The 22,501-nt window shown below is 47.0% G+C and overlaps 1 protein-coding gene across 1 annotated transcript; it reads left to right on the top strand.

Annotated features, from left to right (window-relative positions):
* The first annotated feature begins 1,511 nt into the window (after positions 1–1,511).
* LOC143927196 (uncharacterized) lies at positions 1,512–22,294 on the top strand. The gene is made up of 4 exons (XM_077451177.1): positions 1,512–1,695; positions 6,892–6,967; positions 11,326–11,395; positions 16,218–22,294. Exons 1-4 carry the CDS (start codon positions 1,602–1,604, stop codon positions 22,203–22,205), a joined length of 6,228 nt encoding a protein of 2,075 aa, XP_077307303.1. The 5' UTR covers positions 1,512–1,601; the 3' UTR covers positions 22,206–22,294.
* Positions 22,295–22,501: the final 207 nt, after the last annotated feature.

Here is a 22,501-nt window from a genome sequence, read left to right as displayed (position 1 = left end):
CCCTCCTTGCATCAGGTGTGCCCAGGCAGCGCAGTCCCTCCTTGCATCAGGTGTGCCCAGGCAGCGCAGTCCCTCCTTGCATCAGGTGTGCCCAGGCAGCGCAGTCCCTCTTTGCATCAGGTGTGCCCAGGCAGCGCAGTCCCTCTTTGCATCAGGTGTGCCCAGGCAGCGGCAGTCCCTCTTTGCATCAGGTGTGCCCAGGCAGCGGCGTCCCTCTTTGCATCAGGGGTCCCCAGGCAGCGGCGTCCCTCTTTGCATCAGGGGTCCCCAGGCAGCGGCGTCCCTCTTTGCATCAGGGGTCCCCAGGCAGCGGCGTCCCTCCTTGCATCAGGGGTCCCCAGGCAGCGGCGTCCCTCCTTGCATCAGGGGTCCCCAGGCAGCGGCGTCCCTCCTTGCATCAGGGGTCCCCAGGCAGCGGCGTCCCTCCTTGCATCAGGGGTCCCCAGGCAGCGTCGTCCCTCCTTGCATCAGGGGTCCCCAGTGGAGTCCCTTGGCTCTGCCTCTTATCGGCAGCAGGCCACGGGGCAGGAGGGTTGGCGGTAGCTCCATTTGCAGGTCTCTTTCCCTGTGTGTTGGGTGGAGAGGAGAGGTGCCTCTGATCCGTGCAGCTAACCGGCTTCACTGTACAAGCAAATTGTCTACTTGTACACTGAAGAGAAAAGCCAATTGGCTGCGTTGAGCGGAGGCCCCTCCCCTCTCCACTTAACACACGGGGAAAGAGATCTCGCGCCAACCATATTTTCTGAGCCAGAAGCTGCTTTCAGTGCAAGAAACAGTTCAAATTCCCGGGACAAAAGCAAACTCCCGGGATCTTGATCGGAACAGCTGCCGATCGGGACGAGGGTCCAAAAAAACGGGATTGTCCCGGGAAAATCGGCACTGTTGGCAAGTATGCATTTTCTGACTGGAAATAACCCCCCAGAACTAGCGGGCTTGAAGAGAAGTTTTTCAACCGTAAAAACGCTCCAACTCTAGTTAAGATTAAAAAGGCTGAAAAACAGAGCTATTCCGCATTTATCAGCGGGTTTTTTTTTGGCCATAAGCTTTTATGGGAAGAAAAAAAAAGCTAAAAAAACGCTACTGCAAAATCTCTGCAAAACTCATTCTACAGCTACAGCTTTCTACAGCCAACGCTGCTTCTAACGTCCAGCGTGCATGAGGCCTTAGGCTTTCTTCTATTTTCACCTGGTAATCCGGCTGGCAAGTCTGTTGTTTTTCAACAAAACAAACTCTCCTGCAAATTAACAGGGTTAAGATAAACTATTTACCACTGGCAGGGGCGCTTACAATGATCAGCTTTTATTTATTCATGTAAAACCTTTATCCCAAAAGAAAATGTTATTGTAACTGCTTATAAAGTGTGAGCTGGGAGTCCAGCTTCAGTTTTAGTGTAAATCTAAATCTGCTAGTACATCTAATGCCCCCCACCCCCCAAAATTGACAATTCTGCTGTCCAAAGATGTCTCCTGTGCTCCTTCATTCAGAGTGGGGGGATCTTTCCGGAGTTCTGTGGATTGGGATCTTTCCGGAAGTTCTGTGGATTGGGATCTTTCCGGAAGTTCTGTGGATTGGGATGTTGGTGAGCTGAGAACGGTCCAGACATGAAGACTTCTCGGGCTCACGCTGGGATGTGGTGGCTCCTCCTCCTGCTGCTGACGTCTCCCGGAGTGGACGCCACAAAAGACTCTATTGAAGGTAAGATTCATATTGGATAAGTCTAAGCCTAATCGGAACCTTTTTCCGGCAATAGGCGTGTCCCAATCAGTGCAATGCCAACTTTGCGGCGCCTCACTGATTTCCAAAAGTAGTTCCTGCACTACTTTTGGCGACTTCGGGGACGATTTCAATAGACATCTGTACATGAATCCGCACAGGCAGACATTCCCAAGTCTCCCGCATTTTACTGCGGCCTCCCGGACACTCGGGTGATCTCCCGTATTACCTGTCACTCAGCCACAGACAGAGCAGCTCAAGCGGCAGAACAAAAAAGTTATAAACAATAAGAAAAGAGCTTTTCAATATATATAAATGAAGGAACACTATCATTGTTTAAATATTACAAACAATATAACAGAATATGTAAAAAGGAAATCAAGGACACAAAAACTCAAAACAAACAGATTTCAAAAGATAGGACAACCTCCCAAAAGTTCTACAAATATATTAATAGTAAAAAGGTCAGCTGCCCAGTCTCTTCTCTGTGCCCAGGGGAGGGGGTGGGGCAGAGCCGGGAGCGCTGCGCTGATGAGGTGGCACGTTGCCAATAGGGGTCCCCATGCCTGCAATCCACCCGTCAATCACAGCTAGTTGACGGGTAGATCTGGTCCCTGCAAAGCGGCTGTCATTAGACCTCTCGTGGCACGCTAATCCCCCGCCGTACACTCCTTCCTTCCTGTCTACCCCACGTGCTTCTGGGGTGAACGGGAGGGAAGAAGGGGTCGGCGGGAAGAAGTGTCCCATGAGAGGTCTAATGACAGCCGCTTTGCAGGGACCAGATCTGTCATCACCCGGGATGGACGAGAAGAGCGGAGGGGCCGGCAGGGAGGAGTGTGCCACGAGAGGTCTAATGACGGCCACTTCCCGCGCTGATCTGCAAGACTGCAAGTAATGTAAACAGCAGCTGCTTGGATCTTGCTGATGTGTTTCCTCCATTGTGTTCCCAGTGCCTTGCTGCGTGTCCCATGATGTGCCCAGTGCCGTAATGTGTGCCCTACTGTGTGCACCCTATGCCCTGCTGTGTGTGCCCCATTATGTGCCCCATGCTCTGCTGTGTGCCCTGCTGTGTGCCCCATGTGCCCTGTTTGCCCTACTGTGTGTCCCATGCCCTTCTGTGTGCTCCATGTCCTGATGTGTGCCCTGCTGTATGCCCCATGCCCCTCTGTGTGCCCTATGATATTCCCTGTGCCATGCTGTGTGCCCTGTTGTATGCCCCATGATTTGCCCTGCTGTGTGCCCTACTGTATGCCCCATGCCCTGCTGTGTGCCCCATGTCCTGCTGTGTGCCCCATGTCCTGATGTGTGCCCTGCTGTGTGCCCCATGTCCTGATGTGTGCCCTGCTGTGTGCCCCATGATTTGCCCTGCCCTATGCCCTGCTGTGTGCCCTATGCCCTGCTGTGTGCCCCATGTCCTGCTGTGTGCCCCATGATTTGCCCTGCTGTGTGCCCCATCATTTGCCCTGCTGTGTGCCCTATGCCCTGCTGTGGGCCCCATGTCCTGATGTGGGCCCTGCTGTGTGCCCCATTATTTGCCCTGCTGTGTGCCCTGGTGTGTGCCCTATGCCCTGCTGTGTGCCCCATGTCCTGCTGTGTGCCCCATGATTTGCCCTGCTGTGTGCCCCATGATTTGCCCTGCTGTGTGCCCTGGTGTGTGTCCCATGCCTTGCTGTGTGCCCCATGTCCTGATGTGTGCCCAGCCAATGGGGTTGACGCTGGTGCGAAGCCAGGGGCGTAACTAGAAATCACAGGGCCCCATAGCAAAATGTTGTATGGGCCCCCCCCCACAAAAAAATAACTAATGCCATTCAACAACAGACTACCACACCCATGTGGCACAGTACCCAGGCAACGGCTTATATTAATTTTTAACAACAAAGTATGCAGTATACTCTATGCAGCCCCTGAAGGGAACACATTGCTGACCTCCAGGCCTTCTAACCAATTTCTCTTCTGTTATATAAAACAAAATAGTTCAACTCACCATAATGAAAAATCAGTGGGATCCCTGAGCGTGTCACTTGCCATGTCGCCTGCCACCAGATGCAGATTTTAACTTGTCACACGTTGCAGAATGTCACCTGCCACATGTTGCGGATTGTCCTCTTGCCACATCCCAGATTGTCACTTGCCACGCCACGCATTATGGATTGTCACTTGCCACGTCCTGGATTGTCACTTGCCACACATTAAGGATTGTCACTTGTCACATCACCTGCCACACGTTGTGGATTGTCCACTTGCCACGTCGCCTGCCACCAGGTGCAGATTGTCACTTGTCACACGTTGCAGAATGTCACCTACCACATGTTGCGGATTATCCACTTGCCACGTCCCGGATTGTCACTCGCCACACATCACGGATTGTCCCTTGCCACGTCCTAGATTGCCACTTGCCACACATTACAGATTGTCACTTGCCACACATTATGGATTGTCACTTGCCACATCCCGGGTTGTCACTTGTCACGTCACCTGCCACACATTACGGATTGCCACTTGCCACGTCACCTGCCACACATTACGGATTGTTACTTGCCATGTCACGGATTTTCACTTGCCACTTCACCTGCCACATATTACGGATTGTCACTTGCCACATCCAGGTTGTCACTTACCACATCACCTGCCACACATTACGGATTGTCACTTGCCACGTCACCTGCCACACATTATGGATTGTCACTTGCCACGTCACGGATTTTCACTTGCCACGTTACCTGCCACACATTAGATTGTCACTTGCCATGTCCCGGTTGTCACTTGACATGTCGCCTGCCACACATTATGGATTGTCACTTGCTCTGTCACAGAGTCAGGCAGCAGATAGTCAGGCAGCAGAGAGATGATGTCATCTCTCTGCTTCCTGGCTGCCTGCACAGTGAGGGGAAAACTGCACTGCAGGGATGCAGGGCGGGCGCCGGGCAGTGAGAGATGTCATCTCTATGGTCCCGGCCCGTCAGCTCCCTGATTGGCCAGCCCGCTCACGCCCACTCTCTCACCCGGGGAGCCGCCCGCTCTCGCCCGCGGACCACCCGTGGAGCCGCGGGCCGCCCGCTATCACCCACGGAGCCGCGCCGCCTGTCCTCACCGGGCCCCACTTGACTGCAGGCTCCATAGCGCCCGCATGTGTTGCTATGGCGGTAGTTCCGCCACTGTGCGAAGCGTCGCCTCCCTGTAATGAGTTTTTGCAAGTTGGGATGCCCACACAGATGTCTTTCAAGTTGCCCCCTCAGAGTCGGACTGAAATGCGGCTTTGAAATTGAGTTCAGGTGAAGTCACAGGATTTCAGAGCCGTGTTCAGTGAGAACGAGGACCCGGAGTGAGTTCCTGATTTCAGTCCTCATCAGAACCTCCCCACTGTAATCATGAATGGAATGGAGCTGGATTGTTATCAGCAGCCTTGGAACCATCACGGGCTCCACCATCCAGATGTACAACAAAATACGATGGAGGAGCTGGGTTTAATGTTTGGCTTTCTTGAAATGCAGGTTGATAGAGGATCTTATCAGATGGATCTAGGCCACTCAGAGAACACAAAGGGGGGGTAACATCTCACAGGGCCAGGACAAGGGGTGGGCAGAAGGGATGGCTGCCCTGGGCACTGTGGTATCATGCGAGGTGGAAGGGTACCACAAGGAGATTAGGGGGAATGTGTGTTGGAAGGGGGAGTTTGGGGGGGGGGCTGCAGGGGGTAAGTATTGTTCTAGTTGGGGAAATTTGTGGGGGGGTGTTAAGAGTGGTGATTTAGGAGGATTTGTGTTGGGAGGGGGAATGGGGGGAAGAAGATTCACGCTAGGAGTGTGGGAATTTGGGGCTAATGTGTGCTGGAACGGAGGGAATTGAAGGAGGGGTGGAGATGTGTAATATTAGGGGAAGAGTATGTGATTTTTTTTTTTTTTTGGGAGGGGGGCACATTTGGAGGATTGAGAGGCAAAGATTTGTGCTGAGAGGGGGGATTTCAACAGTGGGCCAGGCTTGTACTGGGGGAGGGGAAATTTATGTTTAGGGGTAAGCTTATGCAGTGTTTTTGTGGGGGCATTTTTGCTAACGCATAATGCTCATACATCTTTGTCAGGGGGGGGGGGGTGGGATTCCAGTTTGGCATGTTAACCCCAGGCTCAAGATGACCTTATCCTGTCACTGGGGGTGGACCTGAGAAGAGGAGGATCGGGTCTGCTCTGTGCAAAGCTGGGAAAGTGCAGGGGAGCCCGCTCATTAGGAAGGCAGCTGGGGCGGACCGCACCCCCGCGCCCCCCCTCTTGGGATGCCACTGCTCTGTGCAAAACCATTACAATTCCCACTCCACCCCTCGTTTTTTGGATATTGAAAAAAAAAATGTTTTTTTCCTTCCTACCCTTTTATGAAGTACATAGTATACTTCCGATCCATCCGGGCCGCGGCTCAGGTCGCCATATTCTTTTGTGCGGTGAGCCCCACGCCCCCCCCCCCCCCCCCCCCGCTGTCTTCTGGGACCTGTGCGTGTGACAGAAGACAAGCCAGCCATTCACAAAGCGCCGCGTGACTCGTGCATGTGCAGTAGGAAATGGGCGGTGAAGCCGCAAGGCTCCACTGCTAGTTTCCCTTAGTTAGAATGGCGGCGCCTGCACCTGAGCCGATGGATGGGGAGGCCAACATCGCGGGATCCCTAGACAGGGAAGTGTCCTTATTAAAAGTCAGCAGCTACAGTATTTGTAGATGCTGACTTTAAAAAAAAAATTTTGCCGGCTGGAACCTTAATACATTAAGGTGAAAAACCATCTGTGCTGCACCCCCCTCCCCCCCCCACCCCCGAGAGCCCCCCTTTTACTTACATGAACCCGATGGTTCCAGTGACAATCCATTGTCTCCTGCTGCTGTCACTCAAATCCAATGACACGGGAGTCGGGGGGGGGCGGCGAGTCCTGCTGTCTGTGTCAATGGACGCAGCAGCAGGACACAGGAGCGTGTGCCCGCCATGGAAAGCGCTTCTCCGTGGGGGCACTTAACAGGAGGAGGCAGGAGCACCACTGGGGGACCCCTGAAGAGGAGGATCGGGGGCCACTCTGTGCAAAACCCTTACACACAGGAGGTAAGTATGACATGTTCGTTATTTAAAAAATAAAAAAATAAAATCAAAGCTTTACAATCACTTTTATATTTTTTGTCTTTTTCTCACTATTCATGTTTTGTTTGCAGTACCCCAAAATTTTCAGAACTTGGAACACGTCAGATCTGTTGTTTCCAGCCATGAAAGTAGACCAGAAGATCTCCGGTAGGTGTAATGGCAAATGTGATGTGTTGAGTCACGTACCTGCCCTGTCCGTCTCTCCATTTACATGTACAGTATGTGGTTTGCAGATTTCTTGGGGGGGGGGGGTTCACCACCGTGTCCCACATCATTTTATGGATACCTGCTGGTAGGATCATTGGCTCCAGTCTAATATAGCCTTAGACAGATCCGGTGCTACCACTAGGTAAACTAGGCAGCCGCCTATGGCGCCCGACCCCTGGTGTTCCTACTCTCTTCTCTCTGCAGCAAGCAATTAAGTCTTAGAATCAGCAGGCAGCCACCTCTCTGTTCTCACATAGTGTCAGAGGCGCAGTGGCGGTGGAGCACTGTATCTGTGTCCTGACTGCCGAATGAATGGAACCAAGCAAACATTCATTGATGGGCGCTGGTGAGGCTGCATTTGGTGGGTGCTGGTGAGGCTACATTTGATGGGCGCTGGTGAGGCTGCATTTGATGGGCACCAGTGAGGCTGCATTTGATGGGCGCTGGTGAGGCTGCATTTGATGGGTGCTGGTGAGGCTGCATTTGATGGGTGCTGGTGAGGCTGCATTTGATGGGCGCTGGTGAGGCTGCATTTGATGGGCGCTGGTGAGGCTGCATTTGATGGGCGCTGGTGAGGCTGCATTTGATGGGCGCTGGTGAGGCTGCATTTGATGGGCGCTGGTGAGGCTGCATTTGATGGGCGCTGGTGAGGCTGAATTTGATGGGCGCTGGTGAGGCTGCATTTGATGGGCGCTGGTGAGGCTGCATTTGATGGGCGCTGGTGAGGCTGCATTTGATGGGCACTGGTGAAGCTGCATTTGATTGGCGCTGGTGAGGTTCCATATGATGGGCGCTGGTGAGGTTCCATATGATGGGCGCTGGTGAGGCTGCATTTGAAGGGCGCTGGTGAGGCTGCATTTGAAGGGCGCTGGTGAGGCTGAATTTGATGGGCGCTGGTGAGGCTGAATTTGATGGGCGCTGGTGAGGCTGAATTTGATGGGCGCTGGTGAGGCTGTATTTGATTGGCGCTGGTGGGGCTGCATTGATGGGTGCTGGTGAGGTTCCATTTGATGGGCGCGGGTGAGGCTGCATTTGATGGGTGCTAGTGGGGCTGCACTGATGAGGTTACATTTGATGGGCGCTGGTGAGGCTGCATTTGATGGGCACCGGTGATGCTGCATTTGATGGGCACTGGTGGGGCTGCATTGATGGGCACTGGTGGGGCTGCATTGATGGGTGCTGGTGAGGTTCCATTTGATGGGCGCCGGTGAGGCTGAATTTGATGGGAGCGCTGGTGGGGCTGCATTTGATGGGAGCGCTGGTGGGGCTGCATTTGATGGGAGCGCTGGTGGGGCTGCAATTGATGGGAGCGCTGGTGGGGCTGCATTTGATGGGCGCTGGTGAGGCTGCATTTGATGGGCGCTGGTGAGGCTGCATTTGATGGGCACTTCATTAAAAAGTTGGGGTTTACATGGGTAGGGTAAAAAGGGGTGGAACCGGGGGGGGGGGGCAGCACCAGCCCCGGGCTTAGTATGTGTAAGTACGCATGTGAGATAAGCGCCTTAGACTGTGATCTCCTTGGGGGAAAGGAGCTGATGTAAATGTACAGTTTGTAAAGTGCTGTGTACATTGTCAGCACCATACAAAACAAAAGAAGAGGGCGCAGAGTGTAGTATAAAACTTTTTTTTTATTATTTAAAAAAAAATAATTACATATATATATATATACACAGTGCCTTGCAAAAGTATTCACCCCCCTTGGCATTTTTCGTGTTTTGTTGCCTCACAACCTGGAATAACATGGATTGTTTGAGGATTTGCATCATTTAATGTACAGAACACGTCTACAACTTTGAAGATAATTTATTTATTTTTATTGTGAAGCAAACAACAAATAGGACAAAATAACACAAAAGGTCGATGTGCAGAACTATTCACCCCCCTGAAGTCAGTACTTTGTAGAGCCGCCTTCTGCGGCTATCACAGCTCCAAGTCTCTTTGGATAAGTCTCTATGAGTCTTCCCACATCTCACCACTGGGATTTCTGCCCATTCCTCCTCCTTGCAAAACATCTCCGGCTCCTTCAAGTTGGATGGTTTGCACTTGTGAACAGCAATCTTTAACCACTTGCCGACCAGCGCACGCCGATGTACGCCGACAGAATGGCACGGGCAGGCAAATGGGCGTACATGTACGTCCCTTTAAATTTGCTGCCCTGCCATCGGGAGCGCACCACTGGCGGCGCGCTCCCGAGCTGGTCGGGACCCCCGTAAGTCCGGTCGTGGGACCCGCGGACTCGATCGCCGCGGGCATACCCGCGATCGTCTCACGGAGCGGCCGAATGAAGAAATGCCGTTGTAAACAACATTTCTCCATTCTGCCTAGCAACTAGTGACGCTGATCTCTGCTCCATGTGATTGGAGCAGAGATCAGTGTTCACTAAATGAAAGCCCAGCCCCCCCACAGTTAGTAACACGCCCCTAAAAACACTTAACCCCTACACTGCCACCCACTGGTTAACCCCTTCACTGCCAGTGTCATTTACACAGGAATCAGTGCATTTATATAGCAGTGATTACTGTATAAATGACAGTGGTCCCAAAAATGTGTCAAAAATGTCCGATGGGTCCCCCACAATGTCGCAGTCACAATAAAAATCGCTGATCGCCGCCATTACTAGTAAAAAAAAAAAATAATAAAAAATTATTAATAAAAATGCTATAAAACTATCCCCTATTTTGTAAACGCTATAACTTTTGCGCAAACTAATCAATAATCGCTTATTGCGATTTTTTTTACCAAAAATATGTAGTAGAATACGTATCGGCCTAAACTGAGGGAAAAAAATGTTTTTTTATATATTTTTGGGGGATATTTATTATAACAAAAAGTAAAAAATAATGCGTTTTTTTCAAAATTGTCGCTCTATTTTTGTTCATAGCGCAAAAAATAAAAACCGCAGAGGTGATCAAATACCACCAAAAGAAAGCTCTATTTGTGGGAAAAAAAGGACGTCAATTTTGTTTGGGAGCCACGTCGCATGACCGCGCAATTGTCAGTTAAAGCGACGCAGTGCCCAATCGCATACAGGATGGATGCGTTGGTAACTCCTTGGGATTCGTTTTCACTAATTTATGCATTCCCCCCCCCCCCCCCCAATTCATCTATTATTCGCAGGATCAAGGTGGAAGGGAACCCGACGCAGCCCAGAAGGTCCTGGTACACGGGTATCTTTTCTGCAGTACATTGCTTAGAAGGGTTTTTAGGTCACAGCCGATCTTCCGCTCCGGGTGCTTGGGGGGGGGGGGGGGGGCTCCATCCAGCAACTGTATGCTATGCTATGCATACTAGCTCATTATGCCTTTTTGTCTTGCAGGTTTTTTTTTTGTTTGTTTGTTTCTAGAGGTTTACTACCACTTTAACCGCTTCCTGACCGCCTCACGTAGATATACTGCGGCAAAGGGGCACCTACAGGCAGATTAACGTACCTGTATGTTGCCCTCTAAGAGGTGGCTTGCTGGCACGCGCACCTGTCGGGAGCTCCGTGAGCAGGATTGAGTCCGCGGGGATACCCGCGATCGTCTCACGGAGAGGAAGAACGGGGAAATGCCGATGTAAACAAGCATCTCCCTGTTCTGACTAGTGACAGGACACAGATCACCGCTCCCTGTAATCGAGAGCAGTGATCGGTGTCGTGTCCCACACAGCCCCTCCCCCCCATAGTTAGAATCACTCCCTAGGACACACTTAACCCCTATAATGCCACCCCAATGGTTAACCCCCTTCACTGCCAGTCACATTACAGTAATCAATTCAATTTTTTAGCATGGTCCCAAATTGTGTCCAAATTATACAATGTGTCCGCCATAATGTCGCAGTCACAATAAAAAAGCGCTGATCGCCGCCATTACTAGTAAAAAAAAAAAAAATTATAAAAATGCCATAAAACTATCTCCTATTTGTAGACGCTATAAATTTTGTGCAAACCAATCAATAAACGCTTATTGCGATTTTTATTTTTTTACCAAAAATATGTAGAAAAATACGTCCTAAGAATCATCCTAAACTGAGGGAAAAAAAAGTGAAAAATTAAGTAAAAATAAAATAAAAAATATTTTTTATTTATAGCACAAAACATAAAAAAACGCAGAGGTGATCAAATACCACCAAAAGAAAGCTCTATTTGTTGGAAAAAGAGAATGTCAATTTTGTTTGGGAACCACGTTGCACGACCACGCAAATGTCAGTTAAAGCGAGGCAGCTCTGAATCGCAAAAAAGTGCTCTGGTCTTTGGCCAGCCAAATGGTCCGGGGCTTAAGTGGTTAAGAAAATAATTATTTATTGCTGTTTCTTTACAGGTCCCGAGGTGAAAATTTACAGCGGTGGTCCGAGGCAATAAATGATGGAGATCGGAATGCAATACAGCAGGTCAGTCGACAACTTTACCTTTTTCTCCTTTAGTTACAGCGGTATTATTGTGGTTCTAAAAGATGAAGGTTTTACACTTCAGCCCTGGAAGGTTCTACCCCCCTTAATAAAAGGCCATTTATTTCGATACGTGTTATATCCTCTGTGTTGTGAGAGACACAAGACTCTGGTCTGGAACAATGGATGTTTATTTCAGTACTCACTGTACACTGCAACTCGCATCTCAGGACAGTACATCTTATTATGCTCCTTACATGTGCTCTAAGATGGCTACTATGCCCCTTGACCCTTGTCATCACTCCTGGGTGGAGCCAGCCTTAAAGTGACAGTACATGTGGAACCCTTCAGGTATAACACCTTCCATCCATCCCTATAAAAAAAAAAACAACAAAACAAGAAAAGGCACAAAACATTAACTAATAACTATCCAATAACAGTCCTCCAAACATAGGAGATGCACAGGACTTTTCCTGCCTCCAGATGTGAGAGCAAGATTCCAGGGAAAGTTGCGGAGATACAATGTCATCTGATCACTTTCGGCGGCCCCGTCGAAAGTCTCGTAACCGGTCTTGAAGCTGAAACCGGTCAGGAGGGCAACAGTGTCGTTGAGGATGGGCACCCATCGACTCTGCACTGGAGGAAACAGGGCCAACTCTCGACTGGTGGAGAGGAGTCCATTGACCTCCCTGTCAGTCGGGTCATTGCGCCCGCATTAGCATTGGCATCATGACCGCCATACTGGATTTTATAGCTGTAGGCTCCCAAGAACAAGGCATAGCGTTGGAGGCAGGCTGCAGTAGTCTGAGAGATGCCTTTGTCAGGGCTAAAGATCTGAAGGAGTGGTTTATGGTCTTTCAGTATGGTGAATTCCCTACCATACAGGTAAAGATGAAAATTCTTAATTGCACATATAAGCGCAAGAGCCTCTTTGTCAATGTGAGAGTAATTGCTTTCTGCTTTTGTCAAAAACCTGAAGGCAAATGCCACTGGTTTTTCTGACCCATCTGGTAAGATGTGAGACAGTACAGCCCCCAGACCATAGGGTGAGGCATCACAAACCAAGGTCAGAGGCTTCTGGAGGTCATAATGAACAAGCATGCGTGACGCCAACAGCTTCCACTTCGAAAGCGCGTTGGCATGCAGCTGACCAGTCCCATCTGGAGTGTTTCTCCAAAAGCTTGTTCAATGGAAACAAGGTGTGTGCCAGATCTGGCAGGAATTTGTGGTAATAGTTCAGCAAGCCAAGGTATGATCGCTGCTGCTGGACGTTGGTTGGGGCAGGAGCTTTGACAGAGGGGGTGACAGAGAGAGACGGGGTGAAAAAGACAGGGGTGAGAGAGAGAAGGGGGGTGACAGAGAGGGGTGATGGGGGTCATCATTCCTGATCCGATCCCTGATTCCAGGGAGGGGGGCACTTGCCCCCCCCCCCTTGCCTCTACCTGCGGATACCCATGGTTTCATCTCTTCCCTTCTGCCCTGGGGGTTCAATTCCCCTCTGTATCTTTCACAGCCATTTCCATCATTGAAGCTATCTCAATTGCCTTTGCAAGGGTAAGGTCTTTCTCTGTTAACAGTCTCTTTTGGCTAGAGTCACAATTCAGTCCCATGACAAACTTATCCCTCAGTGCAGTAGGTAGGTACTCCCCAAAAGAACAGGTAGAGGCTAGTCTGCGAAGGACGAGCACATAAGCTTTAATTTCTTCACCTGGCTGCTGCCTCTGATAAAAACGAAATCTTTCTGCAATCTATAGTGGTTTAGGCTGGAAGTGACCCTCTAACAGTGTCAGGAGCTCTGCCAATGTCTTAGTTGCTGGTTTTACAGGGAAAAGGAGATCCCTAAAGCCCCGTACACACTATCATATTGTCTTCTGAGTTTTTCCTTCAGATTTACCAAAACCATATAATATGAGGTCAAACCTTAGGAGTTTCAATGTGTATGCAATCAGGCAGGCCCTTCTACTACATGGTTTTGGTAAATCTGAAGGAAAAACTCAGCAGACAATCTGATAGTGTGTACGGGGCTTTAGAGTGTCATGTCTGAGCACCAACCACTGTCAGAAATACTGCTACTTGCCTTTCACCTGGGATGGCATTTGCACTGAAATACTGTTCCAGTCTCTCAACCCAGGAGCTCCAGGATGTCTGTTCTCCATCAAATTCACTTAAAGTGGTTGTAAACCCTTACAACACACTTTGACCTACAGGTAAGACTAGATTAAGGCTTACCTGTAGGTCCAAGAAATATCTCCTAAACCTATACGGTTTAGGAGATATTTGCCCGAAGACGGGCACTGCCAGGCGCACTGAGCACGGCATCTTCAACGACGGAGATGCCGCGCGTGTCGGCTCGCATGCGCGGGATTGACGTCATCGCGGCTTCGCCAAATGACAGCGGTGGAGCTGCGAGACCCCACCGAGAAGATGGATGCGCCGGACTGCAGGGGACAGCGGTGACTTCGCTGGCTCCTGTGTCAGGTAAGTGACACATAATGGACTACTATGCGATGCGATGCATAGTAGTCCATTATGCTTTGCCTTTGCAAGGAATGAAAGAGGAAGTAAACCCATCAGGGTTTACTTCCTCTTTAATGTCCCGATCAATAACATATTCCAGCTGGGATCTGTGATTGCTTTAATCCAGGTGACAATCCACAATGTCTTTGTCTCTCTCTCAGACTGATAGACTCTTTGTAAATCCCATCCTCGTTGCCACTGTTATATCCTCTGAGTTGTGAGAGACACAAGACTCTGGTCTGGAACAATGGATGTTTATTTCAGTACTCAGTGTACACTGCAACATGCATCTCAGGACAGTACATCTTATTATGCTCCTTACATGTGCTCTAAGATGGCTACTATGCCCCTTGACCCTTGTCATCACTCCTGGGTGGAGCCAGCCTTAAAGTGACAGTACATGTGGAACCCTTAAGTTATAACAATATGAGACTGCATTAATTTAACAATGTGCCCGGCCATGCGACGCTGTACCCATATAAAATTGAGGTTCTTTTTTTCCCACAATTCGATCTTTTTTTTGGTGGTATTTGATCACCTCTGCGGTGCAGTGCGATTTGAAATCACAAAAATAATCGAAATAATATCAATAAACGGTTTTGACCACTTACCTACCAGGCACTTTCACTCCCTTCCTGCCCAGGCCAATTTTCAACTTTCAGTGCTGTCACAATTTGAATGATAATTGCGCGGTCATGCAACACTGTACTCGTATGACATTGTTTTCATTTTCTTCACACAGATAGAGCTTTCTTTTGGTGGTATTTAATCACCACTGGGGGGGGTTATTTTTTGCTAAACAGTTTTCATAGTTTATTCTAAAAATTTGTAAACAGGTAATTTTCCTCCTTGATATGCATTGATGGACTGTGATAGGTGTCACCGATGGGCACTTCTAGGCACTCGTAGGTGACACTGATAGGTGGCACTTATGGGTAGAATTGGTGGGCGCTGGTAGGTGGCATTGCTGGGCACTGCTTAGCAGTAATTATGGGCACTCTTAGGTGGCACTGGTAGGTGACACTGTTGGGCACTGATGAGGCGGCAGTGGTTCTCCTTGTGCAGGACCTATGTCCTGTTTACACAAGCCAATTACCGACTTCTGTTTTCATTGGCTGACAGCTGATCACATGGTAAGGGGCCGGTGTACTATCACATAATGTCCCCCATCGGATAGTGTCCGCTGTGTACTGCACATGCGCAGTACACAGGACACACCGAAAATAGCCGAAGATGAGTGGCACTGCGCTGTGAGTCCAGGTTCTAGCCCCACCATCCAAGTGGATATAGAGTTAGAATAAAAACCCAAGCCCAAAGCGTGGCGAGCGAAGCAAGCCCGCGAGGGGCCCTCTAATATGTGCAGCCCTATGTCCACTTGGATTGCACCTCGACTCACGGCACAGGCGCCGCTCATCTTCTGAGATTTTCCGAATCTCCTTCTGCACCGTACTGGGCAAGCGCTGCTCCTGCGCAGTACGGGGCGGACACTTCTAGATGGCAGAACACCAGAATCATCATTTAGCACTTTGTACACGCCCACATGTGTCACTCCATAGTCACATGGGCTGCTCAGATGTGATAGGAAGGAAATAGTCAGCATAGAAACTCACTGAAAACTGAGCATGTGCAGAGCTGCCAACACTGCTCTGCAAAATCCCTCGTTGCATTGGGGGACATGGACAGAAGGGGGAGATGGAGAGCAGCAGATTAACCTGTTTTTTGGCAAAGTACAGAAAAGAAATCTCGTAGTGATGAGTGACCATGAACAGCATAGAATACACTGTTTATTCATCATTTTTTATGATGTGGGTTCAGTGACACATTAAAGAGGAAGTAAACCCTGATGAGTTTACTTCCTCTTTCATTCCCTGCAAAGGCAAAGCATAATGAACTACTATGCATCGCATCGCATCGCATAGTAGCCCATTATGTGTCACTTACCTGACACAGGAGCCAGCGAAGTCACCGCTGTCCCCTGTAGTTCCGAGCGTCCATCTTCTTGGTGGCTCTCCGTGGGTCTCGCTGCTCCGGCGCTGTGATTCCCCGGCGCATGCGCCGTAGACAGCGGTGCCCGTCTTCGGGCAAATATCTCCTAAACCGTATAGGTTTGGGAGATATTTCTTGGACCTACAGGTAAGCCTTAATCTAGGCTTACCTGTAGGTCATAGTGGTTTGTAAGGGTTTACAACCACTTTAAATTCCATGTGCATTCACCATTTTCAAGAATAATAAAATAAAAACCAAGCTTATATTTTATTGTGCAGTCTTTTTAGAAGCCTCATCTCATTCACATGTGTGATTTTCACAGGTAGCTTCCAGCTCCACGAGCAGAAATCATGGCATCGATTTTGAAGAAATACCCCAGCTGGATGCTTATGACCACCAAATTATTATCCAACTTGATTCAGATGGCACCGTCCAAACTGCTGCCGACTCCTTGTACAATAAGGAAATGGCAGGGGGGCGTTCAAAAAGCCTTCTGGAACTAGATGAGCAATCTGGACAGCTCAGAGCATTGAAATCTAAAGGAACCAATACTATTGAGATAACTGAGAACACCAAACTTACTGTGGTGGGACACGGAGGGCAGAGAGGAGGAGAGGTGTCTGTTGGTGGGAAAACAGCCTATCAGCTGGCAGAAGTCATTGCTAAACTTAAGGAACATTCATCTCCTCTACACTGGTCTTCAAATCAAGGCAGCGTTAAAGAAATAAGTCTTGTTTCCTGTAATGTGGGAGCCGGAGAGAAAGGAGAAGGCTTTGTAAGAAAATTCCTGATAGAGCTGAAAAACAGACAAATCGCTGTTGATTCGGTCTCGGTTCGCACAGTTGATGTCATAGTAGGAGAGGATGGAAGAAAAGTGACTATTGACTCAGATAATCCGGAATGGGAGAGCAGACACAACCCCGCACACAAGCGCAAATTCTACCTGGACAACAACAACAAGCTGGTAGAAGTGAGCGATACGACAGGAAGAAGCCCAGAGTGGCAGAAGGTCCAGGACCTCGCTGTGGAGTATGACCCACTTGCTCGAGATAACATTCAAATCTTTGACCTGTATTATAGAGATCAAAATAATGTATACTATAGATTTACAGATGATGACCTTGCCCAGTTTATAAAAGATTCCATAAGACAACGTTTTGGATCGGAGGTTGACCGTACGCGTCTAAAAACAGAAACTCTCACTGTATATACAGAATCTGGATCTGAAACGCTTGAAATTTCACATGTAGAAGGCCTGGATGGACTGTTAAATAATATCAAGGAAATCATACAGACTGCAAATTCCAAAAGAATGGACCTGCTAAAAGAATATAAAGAGCAATTACTGGAATATGGCATACAAGTAGATGACAATATTAATATAAAAGACACATGGAGACAAATACAAGAACAAGTACCAACTGAATGGAATAAGTTAAAAGAAATGGAAACTCGTTACATTTATGAAGAACATGCTAGAATATTGATGCCGCAAAAGAACAAATTTAGAAATATCAGGACTTGTCGAGAAACAATTGAAGGTAAAATGGAAAAATTGGTAAAGTATTTTCGTTTTAAACATTACATCTACAGTATAAATATGAATGACTTTTATGTGAACCTGTATGGGACAACAGACCAAAATCACATCTCAGAAGTCTCAGAACATATTGGAGAGATTAGAAATAGAGCGGAAAACCAAGGTCATGTTGCCTATGGAGAAATTAAAAAGATGATAAATGGTAAGGATTTTGTGCACATGGCAAAACTATGGGTCAGTGGCCAGCAAGATAAAATCGGGAAGATTAATCCTTATGATGGAATGGCTGTTCTGGCTACCCATGTATCCGAGGCTGTCAGAAACCCGGATATGTTTATCACTAATCGCCAACTGTGGGATCTGCACTCGACATGGAGTCAGTTTAGTTACCACAACCCGATGACAAGAGGGTTGACATGGTCAGGAAATCACGCTGCTATAGGACTAGACTACGAGACAAGTGATCAGAACATAAAGGAGCAAATCAGGGAGGAAACTCTGTCTGTTATCAAGCGATGGACAATTTTCAAAAACGGAGAACATTACATTGAGAGAAATTTAGCACAAGGTCATTCAGAAGCAAAGGACATGACATTAGATGTGGTAAAAGCAAACATGGAGAATGTGATTAAACCACTAGAAACAATACATTTCAAGAGACCACAGCAAAGGGCTTTATCTGAAGATATAAGAAATGATCTTCTAGCCATTGAAGAGCAAGGGAGAAAAGATTCTCTTGAGACAGAGTTCCACTTAAAGATGATGGAAGACGGGAAACAACTTGTAGAGAAAATAACTGAAAAAATTAAAGAACAATCACCAGAGGATCTGTCCAAATACCAGAAAACGAAGTTGGTTGAGAGATATGGAGAAGGTGTCAAGATAGTTTTGCAAAACAAGCAAAACCCTTCAGAAACCAAGGAGATTTTAATGCCTGATATGAAGGACACTTTAAATTCAGAAGGTGTATTAGATTCATATTTTGGAGAAAGCCATTCGGTCTCCGGGAAAATAAATCACGCCTTGGGAATCTACGGAACTTTGGTGGGTTTTCAAGCTGCAAACCAAATGTTTGCTGAGGGACGGAAATGGGAAGGAGGCGTCATGTTGGCACAGGGTGTGCACGGAGTATCCGAACTGACTGGTATTAATGCAGCAGTTAATGATTTTGTTGGTAACAGTGCCCAAAAATCAATAGCCAGGATCTCTACACATCTAGAGGAAACTGCAGCCGAAGAGTTCACAAGTGTTATGTCTAAAGCTGGTAGTATTGCTAGAGAAGTTCCCGTCCTCTCAGCTGCTTTTACTGCCTTTAATATATACGAGGATCTCAAGCAAGACAGTCCAATAGGAATAGCGGACGCGGTGCTTGATGGCACCATATTTATCACAGCCCTGGCTGGTCCGGAAATGCTTCCAGTAACTGTGGCTTTAACTATAATACGTCTAGGTATTGATCCGCTCTTTCATGAAATTAGGCATGAGCTTGATGCGTTACCTCCAGATGCCGGTCCATTGGACAAATTTGTGGCTGTTATTAAAGGGGTTGGTCTCGCCATAAGAGATGTAGCCAACAGTTTTCTGGATGTACTGAAACAGATAAATATATTTGGAATAATTTATAATGTTTACAGCCTAGAAGAGGAGCATAGAAAGAGCATGGACACACTGCATGAGCTACAAACTGCTGAAAATTACTTTAAGGTCTTAGATGAAAAGGATGGGGGTGCATGCCACAAAAAGATAGACTTTACTCAAGGGGAAAAGTCCGCCTATGGTGGGAACCTAAGAGTTGAGCTGACAGACCACCGTTCGATGATCGTTACCTTGACTGATCCTGTTACATCGCAAAAAAATGCAAAAGAGATCTGGTTTGAGAAAGACTGTGAAACTGAAGATTTTGTTCTGGGAATCGGAGAAGCTGTAAATATTAAAATGCAACAGAAAACTGCAACCGCTTTGTGGTTCATTCCTATAAAAACAGAGGAGGTCATTTCTTCTATGACTCCAGATGACAGATCATTATATGGCACCTACATAGGCAATGCCAAAGCCAACCGCTTCTTTGCTGTGCAACAAAATATCATCAAAGGCCTTTCTTACACTCTTGATAAATATCATTATGAGCTTTATGGGAGAGATGGCAATGATATATTTTTTTTAGGTCCACAGATGAGCTTTGTCCATGGTGGGAATGGTCAAGACATGTACTACATTCCCCTTGATGGAGGGAAAACTGAGATTTGCAATCAAGCAACCGACAAATTGATGGACCTTTTAGTTTTCAACGTCACATTTCCACAAATAAATGCTAGAAAAATAGGAAACGATCTCAAGCTTTTTTACAACAATCTTCATGAAATACAGATTAAAAAATGGTTTCTCGGAGAAGAATACCAGCATATGAGCTTTAAAAGTTCAGATGGAATTTTATTTAATGCTGGAAAAGTCCAGTTGAGTGGAAACGTTGATTTACTGCCCGTGACTCTGGATTTCTCCAATCAAGATTCTGCCAGAAACATTGACCTGCAAAACTCCCCTTGGGAAACTGTAGTCTCTGTCATAGGAACAGACTACGATGACATTATAAACGGAAACCAACTGAACAATGTGATTCTGGGACGAGGTGGGGCAAATACCATTTCTGGTCACGAGGGAAAAGACATGTATATTATACAAGAAAAGGGGAGCTGTGACATCATTGATAATTTTGCAAATGATGACCAAATGGATATAGTTGAGTTGCCTGTAATTTTTCAAAGCCTGAAAGTTGCTATAAAATTCCCGTATTCTCTGAAGATATGGGACTCTAATTTGAAGATCTGTGTCATCATCAAGGACTGGAAGAGAGGATGGCAATGGCAACACATCATATTCAAAACCAAAGATTTAATAGTGTTTCAGGTTTCCAATACAACGGCAGAGCCAGAAATCAGCCCACTGATTCTAGACTATAGTGACTCTAAAGAAGGAGTAAATATTAACTTAAATTCCATTCCAGGAAATGAACACATAATGACTGTGATTGGCTCCTCACACTTTGATACAATTCACGGAAATAGTAGAGCAAACTTCATTAAAAAAGGACGAGGTGGAGGCAATTTATTGGGAGGAGATGGTAGTGACACGTATATCATTGAGTGTGGCTCAAATACCATCCACATTAATAATTATGCAGAGGATGGTGCAATGGATATTCTTTATGTTAAGGAGAAATACAGCAAACTGAGATTCCAAAAACCAATACATATATTGCAAATGCATCGATTTAGAATTGTATCTTCTTCTCTTGACATTAGTAGTGAAAATTGCAAAATTGTATTAGAAAATTGGTTCAAATCAGAACAGAACAGACATTTACAGATTCAGACAGAAGATGGAGTAATCTTTAGCATTCCCAATGGAACCGAACCCGTTATATATTCCATAGATAATTCCAGAGATACATTACCTATGGATGTTTTTGACACCATCTTTGGCATATATGAAGGGGCAACCAAGATATTTGGGCCGCCTAGATACATTAAAATAATTGGGAATGAAAAGGACAACTATATTGACCCAGGGACAAATGGAGCATTGTTATTTGGTGGAGATGGCAGAGATACCTACCTACTAAGAAAAAATTATGAAGGCAATTATGACATTGACAATTATGCCACTGACTACAAAGTGGATTATCTTGTTCTTGATATCAGCTTTAGAGATATTCGGTACACAATGGAAACAACTGCTTCATCAATTAAGCAAATAGTGTTAACTGCCCCATCAGTTGCCAAATGGCGCTGCCGCCTTCTTTTGTTTGGCGAACATGAAATTTACAGACATTTGATAGTGCAGACCAATGATGTGTGGTTCACCTTTTCAAAGGACACCTTAGAGATTCAGCCTTTATTTTCAGACTACAGGCTTCTCAATAAAGAGTTGCATCTCAATCTCTCAGAGGGAATTTTTCATTCTTTAACAACCGTATATGGATCTCTCCAGGAAGGAAACTTCATTGATGGCAATGCTTTGAATAACACAATTATTGGGGGCAAAAATACAGATGTACTCTATGGTGAAGATGGGAATGATGTTCTCCAAGGGTCCAGTGGGAAAGATTACCTTTCAGGTGGACCTGGAGATGACCAAATCCATGGAGGTGAAGGAGATGACCTCATCTTGGGTGAAGCAGGGAACGACCTTATCTATCCAGGTCCAGGAGCTGATACAGTGTATGGAGGCACAGGATCAGATACCTTATTGTTCTTAGGAGACATCAATAGTAAATCCGGTGTGTTTGTCAATTTGCATCTCAGGTTCGGGTCAGGCGCTGACGCAGAGGGAGACCTCTACTTTGGGATGGAGAATATACTGGGTACCAGCTATGCCGACATTCTTATAGGAAACGATGGCGACAATTACCTCAACGGTGCAGGAGGCAGTGATCTTATCCAGCCAATGGGAGGATATGACGTTCTTCATGGAGGAGAAGGGAAAGATGTGTACAACCTCATAGATGCCACCGGCACAAAAATGATAAACAACTTTGCCATGGATGGAAAAGAGGACCTGGTCTACATTGACAATTCTGACACTTTAGAAATCAAGCAGTTAAGATCTAACGATGACCACGAGATGTCCTTCTATTATAGCACAGAACCTGATGCAAGGCTTAGAGTCGTGATCAAAAACTGGTACATATCAGAAAAACACAGACATCTTCGTTTGTTCAGGAACGGCGGTGGAGAAGTCATGTTATCTGGGTTTTTTGAAAGAGAATCATGAAAATGTACAAGCATGTTATATAACAAAGAAACGCACAGAATGAGTAAAATTGTAATAATAAAAAAGAATAAATCTGTTTTAATTATGAAGCTCATCTGTCACGTTGGTTTTTGTACAGCTGGTCCTACTGCCTGCAGTCCTGCCATTCCAGGTGTCTAGTTTAGTTTAAAGAACATGCAAAGTGTTCAGAGGCTGCAACCAATATTTGGACTACAAGCCAAACCCCTGACATTTGCATGAATTAGGGTTGCACCGGTATCGGTATCAGTACAGATACTGAGTAATTTGCATGAGTA

Source organism: Lithobates pipiens, unplaced genomic scaffold (assembly GCF_037356315.1).
Source record: "Lithobates pipiens isolate NorthernLeopardFrog02 unplaced genomic scaffold, aLitPip1_a1.2 Scaffold_10, whole genome shotgun sequence".
NCBI lineage: Eukaryota > Metazoa > Chordata > Amphibia > Anura > Ranidae > Lithobates > Lithobates pipiens.
The sequence above is the reverse complement of the archived record's forward strand: the minus strand, read 5'-3'. Positions and strand labels throughout refer to the sequence as shown.

Bases quoted from the DNA above. Each gene is read 5' to 3' on its own strand.
- LOC143927196 (XM_077451177.1), top strand. From the start codon at position 1,602: ATGAAGACTTCTCGGGCTCACGCTGGGATGTGGTGGCTCCTCCTCCTG. The intron at 6,968-11,325 runs GTAGGTGTAATG...GTTTCTTTACAG, and splicing joins AGTAGACCAGAAGATCTCCG to GTCCCGAGGTGAAAATTTAC. The intron at 11,396-16,217 runs GTCAGTCGACAA...TGATTTTCACAG, and splicing joins ATCGGAATGCAATACAGCAG to GTAGCTTCCAGCTCCACGAG.